Source organism: Accipiter gentilis, chromosome 15 (genome assembly GCF_929443795.1).
Source record: "Accipiter gentilis chromosome 15, bAccGen1.1, whole genome shotgun sequence".
In the NCBI taxonomy this organism is placed as follows: domain Eukaryota; kingdom Metazoa; phylum Chordata; class Aves; order Accipitriformes; family Accipitridae; genus Astur; species Astur gentilis.
Window position 1 is genome coordinate 30101853 of NC_064894.1, and position 16156 is coordinate 30118008.

A 16156-nucleotide genomic window follows, 5' to 3' on the forward strand; every position below is an offset into this window, starting at 1 on the left:
GTGTCAAATTTTCCTCTTGACCTCCATTTGAAATTGAGTGGTGGGGGTTTTTTGGTTTGGGTTTTGTTGGGTTTTTTTCCCTTTTCCTAAACCTCAGTGACCTTTTAAACTAGATCTTTCCTCCTCTTACTTTTCAAGCAGATCATCACAAAGGAAACTTAGAATGCAGTGGCGCACATCTTGCCATCTTAAACACAAGAGATGCGTAGCTGCCTGGAGCTTGGCACTCTTGATGAGTGCTCATTCCCCCTGTGCTGTCCCTGCAGGGCTTGCGTCTCCTGCTCCGTGTCCACCTTGTTCAAGTGCCAGCAAAAAAGCGGCAGTGAAGCTGCCCTGGACTCCTTGCAAGGCTCCTGGTGGGAGGAACCCTGCTGCAGGGAGGCCCTTCACCCTCACTCAGCTGGAGGTCTTTCTGGATGTTCAGGCACCCCTGCATGTCCCATTGCCCAAAAATACCTCATTGCCCGAGTACGGGTGCTCTCTGTCCTCCAGCCCTGTGCACGGCTGCAGGGGAAGGATGGCAACGGGTCCCGTCTTGCTTTGGCTGTGGTGGGAAAGGGTTGCTTTGCATTTCAGTGCAGCGTGTTCAGGTGGCACGTAGCATCGCTTTGTGCCTCTGCAAAGGAGCTAAAGCTGCATTTTGGGGAGGAAGGAGTAAAAAAAAGAGGGAATTTAAGTTCCTTGAAAATATTTGCAGGTTTTTATGTAGAAGCTGCAGTATATGAATATTGCATGAATATCAATAGCCAAATTCTTATTTAAATCTGCCTTAAAATACCTTCTCCATTTATAACAGAAGGAGTTACTACCTTTTTTATATCAGTTCTTTGAACTGCTTGTCATTTTTGTTGGGGCCCTGTATTTTTTGGTGATTTCCTTTGAAAGACTTGCTTGGAAAATAACTAGTGGGGAATCACAATCAATATTTATTGAGAACAGAGAAAAGTTGTTCAAGTCATAGATATTTCAGAGTCCTGTGCCTGGATTTGTATTGATCAGGGAATTGCTATTCTATGGCAGGAGAAGTTTCACTGATGAAGGGGCACGTGTGGTCATGATGGGTAACAGCTGCCTTTTTGTTTCAAGTGACTTCAGCAGTAGAGAAGGAGGGGAAGCTAAATGATAATATGATTCAGTAGAGGAAAATATGCAGAAGTAAAAGTGAGGGCTTGGCAGGAGGCTGTGGGAAAAGTGGGAAGCAGAACAGAAAAACAAATGCCTGAGATGGTGGGATGTTGTGGGTTTTTTTTGTTTGGTTTTGTTTCTTTTTCTTCTTCTCTTAACATGGTAGCACTCCACTACCCAATCTGGGCAAGGAGTGTTTCTGCCTACCTTGCTGCCATTTCCTCAGGGAGGTAGGTCTGCTCAGGTGGCCAAAAAACCTTTTGATGGGTGTGCACCCCAGCTGCTGCAGATGGCTAGAGGAGGGAATGGGGCTGGGAAAATGTCTCTTCCTAGAAGGCTGCTGCAGCCTCTGGTAAGGGCTGGAATGTCAGAGTGGGTGGACGGTGTCCCAAAACAAGGGTCTGGCCTCTGCAGTGGTGGGGTTCACCCACGCTTGACAGGAGTTGAAGGAAAGACTTTTTATTTAAAAGTAATAATTTTGATGTGAACGCTGTTCAGTTTACTTTGAGAACCATGAGAAGAGCCAGAAAGGTGCTTGTGGACATGTGATTAAATCATCCTGTACATAACAGCATTGCTAAAAGTTATTAAAATGTCAGTCTAGAAAGTAGAAATGGAAAAAATTGTTCAGATAAACTGGTTTGTCTTCCTCCTTCCTTCTCTACCAGCCCAAGCAGGACTTTCATATTCTTGAGGTCTCAGCATCTCACTAGAATGACTTAAGTGATACTTATTGTACTCCATCTCTGTCAAGATAGTTGGTATCAGGCCTCATTCACTGATAAGGGAGCTACCCCAGGAAGCCTTATTTGCTTAATTTCTTATCAGTACTCTGATAAGGTTACTCCAAGCGATAACTGTTCTCCCCTGAATTTATTGCATTTCAGATTCTTGTAAGCTGCCTTCAGGTTTTCACTTCTTGGTCCTAGTGCTTGGCTAGACTGTAGTAATATAGTTTTATTTCTTCTAACAAGTCTGTCATAGAGACGTAGGACTGGAATTTCCTAAACCAGCAGTGACGTACTCAGCGATGTGGAAAAATACGACTAGTATCTTACAGTTTTAAGGGAACCCTCATTATGTCATTGCAGAAATGAATGGGGTTTTTGCATCTTAAAATCTGCATTTGGTTCTCCTTCCTCCATCACAAGAAAGATATAGTAGGAGAAGAAAAACTAACGAGAAGGACAGCCTGTGTGATCAGAGAAATAGGAAGGAGTCTAAAGTATGCTAGTATTAGTCAATCTGAAAAAGTGAAATAAATAAGAGAAGATGTTGGAAATCTGTGACATTGTGAATGGTATGCAGAAGGTGAATAAGGACTACTTATTTGTTCACCCTTAAAATAACATTAATTAGGATGCTCAATGAAATTAATCAAGTATAAAGTACAAGAAAGGAAGCACTACTTTATGTAGCACATCATGGTACTGTGGTGTTCATTGGCATAGGACCAGTGTGGAGGTCTTGAAGGGACTGGGCAGTTTAGTGGATGCTGCTCTTCTACTCTGGGAAATCCATGATTTCTAGAAGCCAAGGGGGCTAGTCAGGGGAAAGATTTCTCTATTTACGTGCCATCTAAGTGTTTGGTAAGAGAAATTAATGAGTAAAATGGACTTTCGGTCCAAGTATGCCATTACCTCTATACTCTCAGGCTACTGAGTTTGTTTACCTGCTGTGGGAAGTGGTCAGTCCTTTGGCCCCTTGTTTACTTCAGCATTTGTGCTTGCATTACCAGACATCAGCCTGATGGCTCAGGAACTGTCAGGCAGGTTTAGCTGTCGCTGCCAGCACTGCAAAACCTCACGCTGATTTTGGCTGGCGGCAGGTTAGTCTGGAACATTGGTGGGGATGGTATTGTCTTGCAGTGGCATGTTACTACATGTCAGTGTGAGCAGCCTGGGATTCTGTTGATGCTTCTTGACCTATTCTATCTACTTATACAGCTATTTACATAGTTGCAGAGGTGTAATTCTCCTATCGGGTGTCAAGGTCTTTTGGATGATAAACTGATTGACCTCTTTGTCATACTCCTTCAATAGTTGCTTTCCAAATTATTCCTAGGTAACTCTTTTTTGTAAGGTTTCCCATAGCATTGCAAAATGAAATATGAACAGTCTGCTAGGAAACTGAGTTAGGTATAAATATATCAATAAGGGCAGAAAAATTCCTATTTTAAACTTATCTGTTTTCAGTAGGTCTGTATTTTCTTGCCTGTTTTCACTTGGCATTCTTCTTCTCATTGCTTATTAATTTTACTATTTTTATATAAATCTTACTTTACATGTTTCCTGAAATCACAGAGAGGTTCAGTCCGCCCACTCTGCCCTTTTCCTAAAAATGCAGTGTGATCAAATTTGCATTAACACCTAGTCAGTTCTCATGGCTGTACGATCCCATCTTCAGTGTACGTGCAGTGCAGGAAAACTTGGGAGGCAGAACCGTGAGTCACTTCACCACTAAGCAAATGTCCAAGTTCAAAAAGTAGCCAGTGGCATTTATTTTAAAGCCTGTGGAGAGGTGCAGTTCTTCCATCTAGTTCTGTCTGAAAGAAGTGTGGTTACCGGGACTCCATAGTGCCTGCATGTGCTCTGGGTGCCCTTGGGACTACTACTAGAGCTAACTGCCTTCAGATCATGTCAGAAAATGTTTGGCTTCCTGAAGGAAAAATGAGAGAGAATAAGGGAACTGGGGAAATAATATATTCTGGTGTTTTGTTTGCTTTGCCAGGCTTTCCACCCGCTCTGCTGTAACCATTCATGTAGAGCATAATTTGTGACCTTGGCCTTGCTACATGTACAGTAAGTGGGGTTAGCAGTACCTGTTAGATTTAATGGATTTATTGGAATTTTTTCCTCTGAAGGTCTGATTTTTTTTTTAATTTATGATTTTAAATCTGTATGTGCACAGTTAAAAACATAGACTAGTTAAGACTTTCCGCTATTCAAAGTGATACGATGTGGTTTGGAATTGCCAAAGCCTGCCAAGTAGTTATGCTCAGTGTAAGGACAGAGTCCAGAACCCCTTGCTGGTGGGATTTAAAAAAGAAAAAAGGCCGGGGGGGGGGGGGACACGACGACATATGGCAGGGCGGAAAAGAAAAATTGTCCAAACAAGAAGTGTCAGAATTTGATTTCAGCAGACAGGTAGGTTCACAGACTGTGACTGCTTTTAGCCTTTAGCTAAACAGGCTATATAACATAGATTCTTGCACATAGATGTGAAAGAAAAGCGAGTTATCTAATTGTTGGGCTTATTTAGGTTTTATTAATCTTTATTGGCAAAAGAAGGGCCATTTTATGTTGAGTCTAAACGTGGCTTGTCTTCTGAACTTTTTCTCTTCTACTTGCCTGTACGGTTTTGGGTTTTCAAATATGTGTGAATATCTAACTCGTTCTTTTGTATTGCACCACGGCGTGCGGGGGACCCTACTAAACAAACGGACCCACATTCCTGTCGGCCGAGAACTAGACCATACTTCAGGTTATAACTTTTCCCTGGATAGTATTTCTTAATCTCTAAACTTTGCAGCCTGTGCAATTAGGAGGACCTGAAAAATCCAGTGTATTTCACAAGGGAGGCGAGAAGAGAGATGAGGGAGAGAGGAACGTCCCCTCCCAGGTAGGAAGCTGTAGAGGACTCCATACTGCTAGAGTATTTTGTGGTCTTCTTGTGCCACACTGGCATGGTGGTTGCTGTCCTGGTCAGCTCTCAGTCACCATCCCACCTTCCAAAGACAAAGCTTTGGAACAAAAAAGTTTAGCTAATGCCAAACATCATAAGCCTTGCAGAGAAACTGCTTTTATTGCATATTGTAATTTCTCACATACACACACAGACTTAACTGTTTCTCATTCAGCAGGTACAAAATCTTTTTCTCTCTCTCTGTACATCTCTCTGGGCTACTTCATTTTTATTGCCCCCACCCACACCAAGGTCTTAACCAATGCATGTCTAGTTAGTATGAAATAGTTGTTCTTAACTGTTTCCTGACTTATGTGCTGTTTCAGAGCTAAGCAGGAGTTAGTACATCTGAAAACTTAGCTACTTTTTCCAGCTAGACCAAATGATTTACTAGAAGATGAAGCCTACCTATAAACCTTTCTTGTCTCTCTCCAGTGATAGGTCGCAGGCAGCTTAGGTAGTTTGCCTGCATGGGTATGATACATAGTTCTAGTTATCCTGCAGTACTTGAAGTGGCATCTCCTGAGAAGTGCAAAATAGCGTGAACTCACTCGTTGTTAGTTGAGGGAGTCTCTTCAGGCAGGATTGTGTCCATACTGGCAGGTGTACATAAATAATGGGTTAAGGAAACATCCAGTATTTGCCACTTCTTTGTCTGTTGTAATGGCATTGTGTTTCTGATGGTTTAATACTGTGCCCTGCTAATGTTGTCATTACCGCTTTTTCCATCCTTCACCATAGACTGCTTTGACTTTCATCTGAGGAAGATGGTGTGACAATGGGGGAAATACAGCTGGTCAGAAAAAGGCAGCAAGAATGCTAATTTTAAAAGTGGTACTGTGTGTCTCTGGTCTCGGAGATGAAATGTCTGAGTGATGTTCCAAAATGCTAACAGGGTAAAGCCAGCGTCTTCCTGACCTTCTCTTCCTACTTCTGCCCTTCATGCCACGTGTACTATCCACATGCACTTAAACTGTGTGTGTTTAGTCCCTGTATGCTTTCCACCTCTACTAGCTGGTGGGAAGAACGCCTTTGCTGTCTGTCGTATCACTCACCATGGCACTTCTCACGACCGCATCCCTGGCAGGTAGTGGGTGAGGTGTGCCGGCATAACGCCCGGGTGTATCTTCAGGGCTCTCGTGAGCCTCTCGTGACTGAAGGAGACAGTCTCTGACTGCGTAGCCTCTGGAAGACGCCGAGGCAGCCCCCAGCATTAAGCTCAATGTGGAAACGGGCGGGCAGAAGGCTCAGGTGCAGCGTGCTTGTGGGCCCCTCCTTTCTTCTTGTGTACATTACAGTGGGGCAGGCAAGTCCTCGCCCTTCTTTTTACTACCCGTCTCTGGCGCTCTGGAAATAGCAAAGCCTGCAGCAAAGCCTGAATGCGAGCCAGAAGCCCTGTGCTGCCATTCCCCGTCCTTTCCTCCCTGATCTCCTTCCAGAGCTGCCGGCTTGGGCTGCGGGAACGCTCCCCCCAGGAGGGCAGCGTCTCCCTGCTACTGGGCCCGGCTGCTGGTTTTGCTGGGCCCAGCCCTGCCTTGCCATCTCGCTTCTCCCCATCTTGGCTGGGCTGCAGCACCCTGACGGAGGCAGCAGGACTTTTCCGAGGGGCCAGGACCAAGCAGGCTGGACAAGCGGGGCAACCATGCGCGGCCTCTCCGCATCCCGGCCCCGCTCGTGGAGCTGGGGCTGCGTGTCACCCTCTCCTCCGCGAGGTATGTGGGTCCGGGGGCTGAGCCTCGTGGGGCTGGGGCTGGCTGGGCAGCTGGCGTCCACCCCGATCCTTGGCTTCCCTCACCCTCTGCTCTGGTAGGAACTGGAAATAGCTACCCTGCTCACGCTGTTGAGAGCCTTTCGGGTCCTGCAAGGGTTTCTGCATGTGCAATGAGTTTTACATACTGCAGCTGACGGAAAATGTCTTCTGTACAAGCTCTCTGATGCATGACTGTATACCGTATGTGTACTTGTTGCAGAACTCTTGCCATGGTTTTACCCTCAGAGTTTAAAATTTGACGTACTGGTGGTGAAGTGGTGGTTAACCAGTATTTGTTGTGGTTGCAGCAATGCAGTAGCAGCACATATGTTCATCTGCTGGTTTCTACCCCAGCCTTGACAGCAGCTCATCACACAAAGTGCTTGTATCTGACAGGTGATTGCATAGGAATCATAGAGAAAAACATGGGAGCACTTCTGAGTTGATATGGTATCGTGTATACATTACTCTTGCGGTGTTCCTGAATGATTACTAAACCTGCTGTACTTGATGAAGTTTTGCTTGCCTTGCAATGCAATTTTAAGGCCTAACAGATACTTTTGATGTGTTCTCTTGTTCCTGTTCACAGCTGCGATTTGCACATCCTGTAGATCTCTTTCAAAACATGTTGATAGGTGAACATCTTGCAAGTCAATTACTTGAATAATTTTTTTTCTCTTTAGATGACAATCAAAACAAAAGCAATGAAAAGAAAGAGAAAAAAATGGTTTCTCAGAAACCCCATGGTACCATAGAATATACTGTAAGTATTGCTGTGTGGTTTGTTCCTGTCTGCTTTTTGAAAGTGGAGTTGTTGAGGCTGACAGGGAGCCAGTGGCACAAAGCTCAAAGCAGTGAATACTGGCTGCAGTTTGTACTTATCTCAATAAGGATTGCTCCAAATATTGTTGTATGGGGAGAGCTAGGCTCACATCCTGAGCCACTGTTCAACACAGGTCTTCTGCCTCTTCTCACAGCTGACAGTTCTATTTTTACTTCTCCACTGTGGCTCTTTAGTAGAGAATCGGTTTTGTTATTCTGAAAAATACTTCTATTCCACAGCATTGCTAAGGTCATCAAGTGGTTGCCCTATGCTCGGTCTCAAGATGATGTGAGACCCCTTTCTCTAAGCCGGAGCAGGGCAGCAGTGTGCTGCCGTGGCGGCTCAGAGGACTAGTTCTGCCCAAAACGTCTTTGTGTGAGCCAGCCAGGTCCCTGAACGGGGGCTGCACCCCTCTCTCTGTCATGCAGAGTGACTGTGGAAGGCGAGCGTCCCAGCTGGGAACTGCACAAATGCCTGGTGTGCTGCGACTGCTGGAGTTGTAATGAACTATCCAGTGTGTGTCCTTTCCCCAGTTGCCAGACCAGTTCGAAACAAGTTGGTGCTGCTTTAAAGTTTTGTGAGAAAAGGAGAGGGACATCTGTAACACCTCTCCATTTTATCTACTGTACAGTATGAGAGAATATTTTTTTCTTTTTATTGATACTGGCTTATCGTGTAAGCTATTAAACAGAGGGTGTGTTGAGATGATCAAATTTACTCTCTGCAAACAGTCTGTTAGATGGTTTTAGTTCAGCTAGTGTGCTGAATGTGTTCACTATGGTATCTTAAGATTCAACTCTTTCTTCAGGCTGGAAATCAGGACACCATAAACAGCATAGCATTAAAGTTTAACATCACTCCAAACAAGCTTGTGGAGCTCAATAAGCTTTTCACGCAGACGATTGTACCAGGCCAGGTAAATCTTTTATGTTTTTTTAATACCTGAAACCTGATTATTTGCTATGTATTTAAAAGCTTTTTACTACTTTCACATATCTTTTAGGTACTTGGATACAAGGATAATGGACAGTAATTTAAATCCCTCAAAGGGGAACTCACTAGATTGTTACCTGGAGTGCAGGGGGGTAGCTTTGTAATTGCCATATCTGACTCTTGTTATTTATTTACTGGCACTAAAGCTTAAAGATGACTGGGAAGCTCAAGAGGGTAATGTAGCTGTTGCAAGAGAGTTGAGTTCTTGGGAAGCCTAGATAAATGCTATATATAATACATTAAAGCATTAGAGAGTTAGATACAGTAATTGAAATGGCTCTTTGCCGTTACGTTGGGGATGAGTCAGTCTTCTGTAAGATGAGAAATAAATGGAGATAGACTGTTTTGGGGAGAGTCAAGTAATGGAAATGCAAATGTGAAGGCTAACACCTGGTTCATGAAGAGCAGAGCTCTACTTCTGCTTCACAGACATTAAAAGATTGAAGTGTCCTGATCTGCACATGGGGAAACTGAGGCACAAAGAGATGGCGTGACTTGCCTAAGAATACCCAGCAGACAAAAGCTGGGATAAGGAAAATGGTTTTATTTTTCTGAACATTTTTAGTTTAAAACTAAACTGTGAACGTTTTTTTAACTATAGAAGTATCTATCTTTGCTCTGACACTTGCAACAAATGACTCTGTTTTTATTGGGGTGGAGGTCCAAAGCTGTACTGCAATTTTAATACTGCTGTACTAAAAGTCTGGGATGTTCACTGTGAGGGAATGTGAAAATTCAAACAGAGCATTTTATTTTTATATACACTTGTATTCGTGTAAGTTGTTCTTCTTTCTTTTAAATGTAGCACATGATGCTAAAATGCTGGTTCCTATAAAGAATATTTTCTTAAATTTGGAGACGCAAGTATGTTTTTCGAAACAGACAACCTATAGTGGAGTGTTATAAACTTCTAGCACTAAAACTCCCCCATCTTCAGCAGTAGCCTTCTCTTTGGGCCAGAGTTTCCTATTAGAAGTTAATGACTATTAATAGTCATTTTACAGTTACTTTTTCTGTAGTTGTGATAGTTGCACAACAATTTGGGGGGGGGGGAGGGGCGGGAAGGAGGTTCTCATTCTATGGAATATGTTTTATTTTCTTGCCTGTGCTGCAAAACAAAATGTAGAGGTAGATCCTGTGATTAGACCCTGCACGTGCCCCGCCATCACCACCTATGAAGAAGGACTCTAGAATAAGTAGTTGTTAAGGAGTGCATTGCAATCACGAGTGATCCATATTGAGTTGTCTTTCTAGTAGAACGTAGTATTTATAGTGAATTACTTTTTAAAGCTTGTGTCTCACTGTTTTGACATACATGTTTGTATTTAGATTCTCTTTGTGCCAGAGACAAGCGCTGCAAGGCTGTCTTCTTTTAGTCCTGGTGCTCCCGTTTCTCCTTCATCATCAGATGCTGAATATGATAAACTCCCTGTAAGTCAAACTTGGTTCACTGTTCACAGAATAATTTCTGATTCTGAAGCTGAGATTCAAGGCTGTATAAATAACAGGTTTTTGAGGTTACAGTTCAGACCTTGTCTGTAGTGTATTGAGTAACATTAATTTGCTGTACTACGAAATTTACCATCTCTTTAAAAATATTCCAAATTAAGGGAATTCTGAGCTTAGAAACCCAGTACAAGTTCTGTTGGGCCCAGATTCTATCAAAGCAGTTGAAAATGGTATAGTGTATAGTTTTTAAAGAGCAGAAAGTTAAATATGAAGAATTACTTAGTGTTTCACCCTGGAGATTTCTATGCTGCTCTGCAGTCCAGAGCCTTGATCCTGCATTGGGATCCTTGAGCACAGAGGCTGTTAATTTAGTCTGAGCAGGCAGTTTCTTTTTAGTTAAGCCTATTATGGTGGTACCCGTATATAGACTTGTCTTATATAGACAAGGTTGAGGGATTTCATCTTTGTGAAAGGCCTAGGAATAGCTGATCTTTCATCTCCCATAGAAGGGTTATTGGACATGATGACTTTACATAGTAGTTTTAGGCAGTTTAGCTGTCCACCTGCTGATGCTAAAGCAATTAGACATTTCAAAGGGAAAGTGGAGAGAAGCCTGGAGTGCATAACTGTGTTTAACCTTAGTTTTATGCCTGTGTGACACCTGCATGGGGAATCACACCAGTGCGCTGTGTGCAGAAGCCTCAGTGTAGGTGAGGTGGCAGTACTGGCCCTCTCAATGAGAGTACCTCATTAGGAAGGAGAGCTGGCTTGCCTTGGCATTTTTTAATTTCTTGCTTATTATTTGTATGGAGGTTTATTATAATGTTATGAGGTTTTTCTTCCATACAGGATACTGCAAGAAGTGTACATACATACATGACCACCACTTTTACTCCTTAAGCAAAAGGAAAATAGTCGGTCAAGCCTGGCCTTTTAGTTGCCCCAAATCTAAAAGTATATGATTCTGGTGCTGTTGCTCTGCACTGAACTTTTTCTTTTTTAAGGATGCTGATTTGGCAAGAAAGGCCTTCAAACCAGTTGAAAGAGTCCTGTCTTCTACTTCAGAAGAGGATGAGCCTGTGGTTGTTAAATTTTTAAAAATGAATTGTCGTTACTTCACAGATGGTAAGGTAGGTGAAACCTGGCTTTTGGGCATCGTTTGAGATTCTTTAAAAGCAAAATCTGTTTGGCTAAGTAAAAGATGAATACTGAGGGACATGCTCCATGTTTGTGAAGAACATAAATGTTATGGTGGCTTTATCTATCACTGCTGTGTTTATTGGTACCATGGTAATACGCTGTATCATTTTTCTTCTTTCAGTTGTTTAATCTGTTATGATAATTGCTTTATGAAATAATAGCTCTTCTACCCATCTTCATTCCCTTACCATGTCATACCAGAATTATCTGTTTAAGAGTGTATTGCTAGATACACAGAGAAAACTGCACTTTAGAGTTAAGATGTGTCAAGATTAGTTGTCCAGTTCCATCAAATTGTGCAACAGCTTTATAAAACGAGCACATGCCTATCTATTTCATTTATGACTTTAAGCTAAATTTTAACTGTTTCCAAAGCAGTGTTTCCAAATATGTCCATCTTGCTTCTGCACTTGCTAATGAATGTCATGCAAACCCTAATAAAAAGATAAATATTGCATGATACAACCTTTGTTTTTCTTTCTTCTTGCAAGCATTCTTCTAACATACGTGTTCCCACTGGGACTGCAACCCTAAATTTTACAGCAGCTGTTTTAGAAGTGAAGGCACAAAGCTTGGGCAGTATTTTAACCCTCTTCTTCTCAAGGTTGCAAGACACTGTCTTATTGAACTGTCTACTTTGATTTATCTGTTCTTGTTGACTGGTTTCAGTTAAATGTCTGCATGTTTGGATTTTCAAGTTCTCTGGAATTTATAGCACTGGAGATGCTAACCATTGTAGTTTAAACATATTTTTCCCTTAGTACTGACTTTTGTAAGATGGATGTGTTTACAGCTACAGTTTTTGGCTTCTTTTCGCATCGAGTGGATGTAGACTGTATTTAACCACTCTGCAATTTTTCAGTCTGCTATTTTGTAGAAAGTAATAAAGGACTGCTTGATGTCTCGCATGTAAATTAGGGCAATACTGTGGCTTTGTTATGTGCTGCTTGCTAGGTGCAGAGGATACAGATTGCCAGTTTTATGGCTGCAGGACTGAAAAGTAATTTGCAGTCAGAACAATCAAAAGGGGGATGGCTTCTTTGCCAGTGTAGCTAAAATCCCTTGTTGCCTTGCTTCCTGCAGTGGCTGGGTTGGAAGTACAGCCTACTGATATATTGCTCTTCTAGTTAACTAGAGTTACGTACCTGTGGGAGAAGCCTCTGCACTTGATTTTGATTTTTTTCATGCAAACACAAACCAGGCACGTGTGCATCAGTCATACAGGAGAAACAAATGGGAAATACATACAGACTTTGCTTTCCAAAGGAGCAGGCACACATGCACTCACTCGCCAGTGCCAAGCCATCAGCTTGGCATCTCCCCGATTTGAAAAAAAACAAACCAAGCTTGTGGTCCTTTACCTGCCTATTTGTTAGCCTTCCTTGGCTTGCCTTGCAGATGACCTTGGAGAATTAATAGTACCCACAGTGTAGGTCATTCCTGTTGATCGGTGGCTCCTGTTTGTCAGATGTCATGATTTACACACAGCTTCTGAGTTGGTCTGGTGAATTTTGTAGCTTGTCTGGAAGAGAGGGTGCAGGAGCAAGACAGTAGAAATCTCCTTTGTAAACCTTAAAAAATGTCAGTTGCCATGGGTTGGATGCTGAATAATGGCTGATGTGTTATCGGATCCATGGCTAGAGCACGTTTTGAAGAATTAAATATGTCTTCTACAGCTGTGCAAAATCTGCTTGGATCAGTGGTAGAAGCTGCTTCTAGATCAAGGAGAAGCTGTTTCATATCAGGTCCCTATATAAAGAAGTTTTTTGCATGTACCTCTGGTAGAGTATATCACGGGGACCTATAATCTAGCTTAGCATACTAACTGACATTTCCATGAGTAAGACTGCCTTCAGGTGTGCTGGCTGCATATAAATTCATGTATCAAATGAAGGTGGCTGTATCTAGAATAAAAGGAACCTTTTTTTTTTTCTTTTTAAATCCACTACTCTATTTTGTTTGAGGTTTGATTGATAAACAATCTGCAGTTTTAGCTTGTAGCAGCCAGCACTGAAGGTTGAATAGTGTGGATGTTCTGCCTTATCAGCCAGGAACTTTGGTGTTACTAAGCCATTTTTTAATTTGCTCTCCTTACAATGTCAGACTTGATGCAATTGGAAACCAAAATGTTTTGTTAGCAAACATTGCATGACAAGGGTATAAAGAGACACGAGAGGTTTTTTCTTTTTAGCATAGTTGCCTAAAATCCAATACCAAATGACAAGTGAATTACATGTGATCTTCTAACTCTTCCTTCTCCTATTTTAGGGTGTAGTTGGAGGAGTCATGATAGTAACTCCCAACAATATCATGTTTGACCCGCATAAGTCTGATCCTCTGGTAATTGAGAATGGCTGTGAAGAATATGGACTCATCTGCCCCATGGAGGAGGTTGTCTCAATAGCTCTCTACAATGACATCTCTCACATGAAGATTAAAGATGCATTGCCATCGTAAGGACTGCTCTTCCCTGAACTTACGTTTACAGATTTTCAGTAAGGGCCATGGAAAAAGAGGTGGGGAAATGGAGGGGAAGAGTTTTAATGAAGCAGAATAAAACAAGTCAGGGGAGGAAGGTGCCAGCAAAGGAGTGATTCACTTGTGTTGGTCTTCCGCTTTCTTTTTAGAACACCAGTGGCAGTAAAGAGAAATGAGTCATGAATATGAGAACCAAAGTGCAAAGGAGACCAGTAAAAAACAGTAATTAAAAGCACTGGTGGCGTGCCATGGTTGGGCTCTTGCACTGAGCCATCTCTAGGGTTATTTCAGTGGAAGTGAAAAGGGTTATATTTGGATCATTTGTTGTGTTACCAGGACTGTTCTGAGAGGAGTATTTAAAATTTATGATGATAACGGCACCTTAACTGCCATCTTCAGAACTTACAGAAACACCAGTCTGTGGAATACTTCCACTTCAGAACCAGAAATGCATTGATAGTTATAATTTATAATACATAATAGACTTTCTGGGGTTTGCTACTCTCATTTATGCATAGCCTAGGCACTGCTTACATATTTGATCTAAGCAAGTTTTTTCCTTACAGGCAACACGTGTTGATCAGTGAAATTCATCTACTTGCCTCCATTTTCTCATTTCAAGAAAAACTTTCCGGATACTTGTTACACTCATTAGTAGAGTGTTTAGTAACTTCTTAGTAGCTTTTAAGTGATGGGAATCTCATATTCTCATTCACCTCAGACTTTTTAGCAGCAATGAAGAGCTCAAGTGGTATGCTGTTAGGTTTTTAAGAATTTTCCATTTTGTCCTGCTTTAAAAAGAAATCTTTGGAGAAGTCTGCTTTCAAACAGTACATCTGAGTAATGTAGAAAAAGAAAAGGAAAAAACCTCTCTGTTGTCTGTTACTGTTTTGCAGTAAACATGTTCAAACAGGGTACGGCTTATCTCCCATTTGCTTTCTTCACAAAAATACATTTGTACTGACTAGGGAGGCACAGGTGGTTGTAGAGGTTGACTCATTGTCAGGTGCGGGAAATAACAATATTAATATGGTATGAATGAAATACCAGCAGCTAAATACATGTCCTGTGTTTTTTTAGTTACTGAACTTCTGATGACTTGCACATTTTTATTACATGTGTACCATTTCTTCACCCATGTGGCGTATTCTGCCAATGGTTTACTCATTTTATTTCCGTATTATCCTTTCTGCATTTTTCTTCGTTTTCTTTAAAGTCGCTTATTTCCACTGATGTATGTTTATTTTGGAGAAAGTAATTTTTCATTGAGTTTCAGAGCTTAAGTTAAGTTGGTATATTATTTAGTTTTTCTTTTCCTTTTTTTTTTCGGTTTCCATTTTGCTTTTAACATCCTATGTACATCCATCATTTTCCCTGACAGTGACATACCAAAGGATCTTTGTCCTCTGTACAGGCCAGGAGAATGGGAAGACCTATCCTGTGAGAAAGATATCAATCCTTTCAGCAAATTCAAATCCCTTAGCAAGGAAAAGAGGCAGCAGAATGGGGATCCATCCATTGCTCTGGGTGCCAAACAGATAAAGCCTTCAGATGAGGAAAAGTCTGCTGATTTTGAAGTTCTTCAGTCATCTGAGAGTACAGGCTCAATCAAATCAAAGTCATTGGAATTTCCCAGCAACATCACTGCCACTGAACATTTGGAAAAGTTTGCTGTGGATCCACGTGCCAGAGAGACTTCTGGGGAAAAAAATGCTTCAGATATCAAAACCAAAGAAAAATCCCTTTTGGGAGAAGGAGAGGATGACTTCATTGAGCTGGAAAAGACGTCATCTCGTATGGATAGAGGGTTGGACAGGAAAATCTCAGTAATGGAAGGCTTGCTGGCTGACCCCAGGGAGTTGGGGAGAACTAAGCAGCAGGTAACCAAACCCACTACAGAAGTCCAGGAGCACTTGACAGTTGATTCCTTGGAAAAAAAGGACAGTGTTGAACCTAAAGCTGACTTAGACTTAGAGCTGTGTGAAAAGCAAGATGTTATTCCAGAAGTAAACAAATGTGTCAGTTCCCCGACAGGTAAGGTGGAGACTGCATTGGACACTAAGAAAGAGCTAGAGAAAGATAAACTTATTGAATTTTACCTCAATAAAGATGGGAATGGGTCTCAGTCATCTGAAGAATTACACAAGGCTGAAATCCAGAAAGGTGAAAACAATAAAGCAATTGGCATAGACCTTACACTTAGCTGTTCAAAGTCCCAAGCTAATGAAGTCCATACAGTTAAAAGTATGGAGCTTGATTCCTGCTGTGTTGAAAGGAAAGCACCTTCATTAGAAATCAGCTCAGCAGCAGCAGAGGAAAAGGATCTGAAAGAGTCTGTGGACTCTTCATTAGTACCAGCCATAGACAAGACCTGTCAAGAAACACAGTTAGACAATCAATCAGAAATCAGACTGTGGCTGCTGCAGAAAATTCAAGTGCCAATTGAAGGTAGGTCTCTGGTTATCCTTGTTTCCTCTGAGACTTGGACAGCATTATGACGGTAACCTTTGAATTGATAGCCTTCTGCTCTAAATTCCCTCTTTCTGTAATACCTCGTCCTTTTTTTTTTTTTAATTCTCTTATATTATATTTTTATATTATCTGCTATTTAGAAGAAAAAAAATACTTTCAAATTCCCTAAGCTTCTAGTTTGA

At 41.8% G+C, this 16156-nt stretch overlaps 1 protein-coding gene across 5 annotated transcripts in view; it reads left to right on the forward strand.

The window, feature by feature from the left end:
- The window catches only part of NCOA7 (nuclear receptor coactivator 7), a 98273-nt gene that overhangs the window by 59966 nt on the left and 22151 nt on the right, over window positions 1–16156 (forward strand). For 3 of the 5 annotated variants that reach the window (XM_049818033.1, XM_049818036.1, XM_049818032.1), the window contains exons 4-9: window positions 7243–7322; window positions 8191–8298; window positions 9705–9806; window positions 10829–10954; window positions 13293–13477; window positions 14884–15950. In XM_049818033.1, the coding sequence (XP_049673990.1) occupies window positions 7243–7322; window positions 8191–8298; window positions 9705–9806; window positions 10829–10954; window positions 13293–13477; window positions 14884–15950 (1668 nt within the window). The remainder of the gene's footprint in view (window positions 1–7242; window positions 7323–8190; window positions 8299–9704; window positions 9807–10828; window positions 10955–13292; window positions 13478–14883; window positions 15951–16156) is intronic. The other 2 variants (XM_049818034.1, XM_049818035.1) reach the window with 2 other exon arrangements.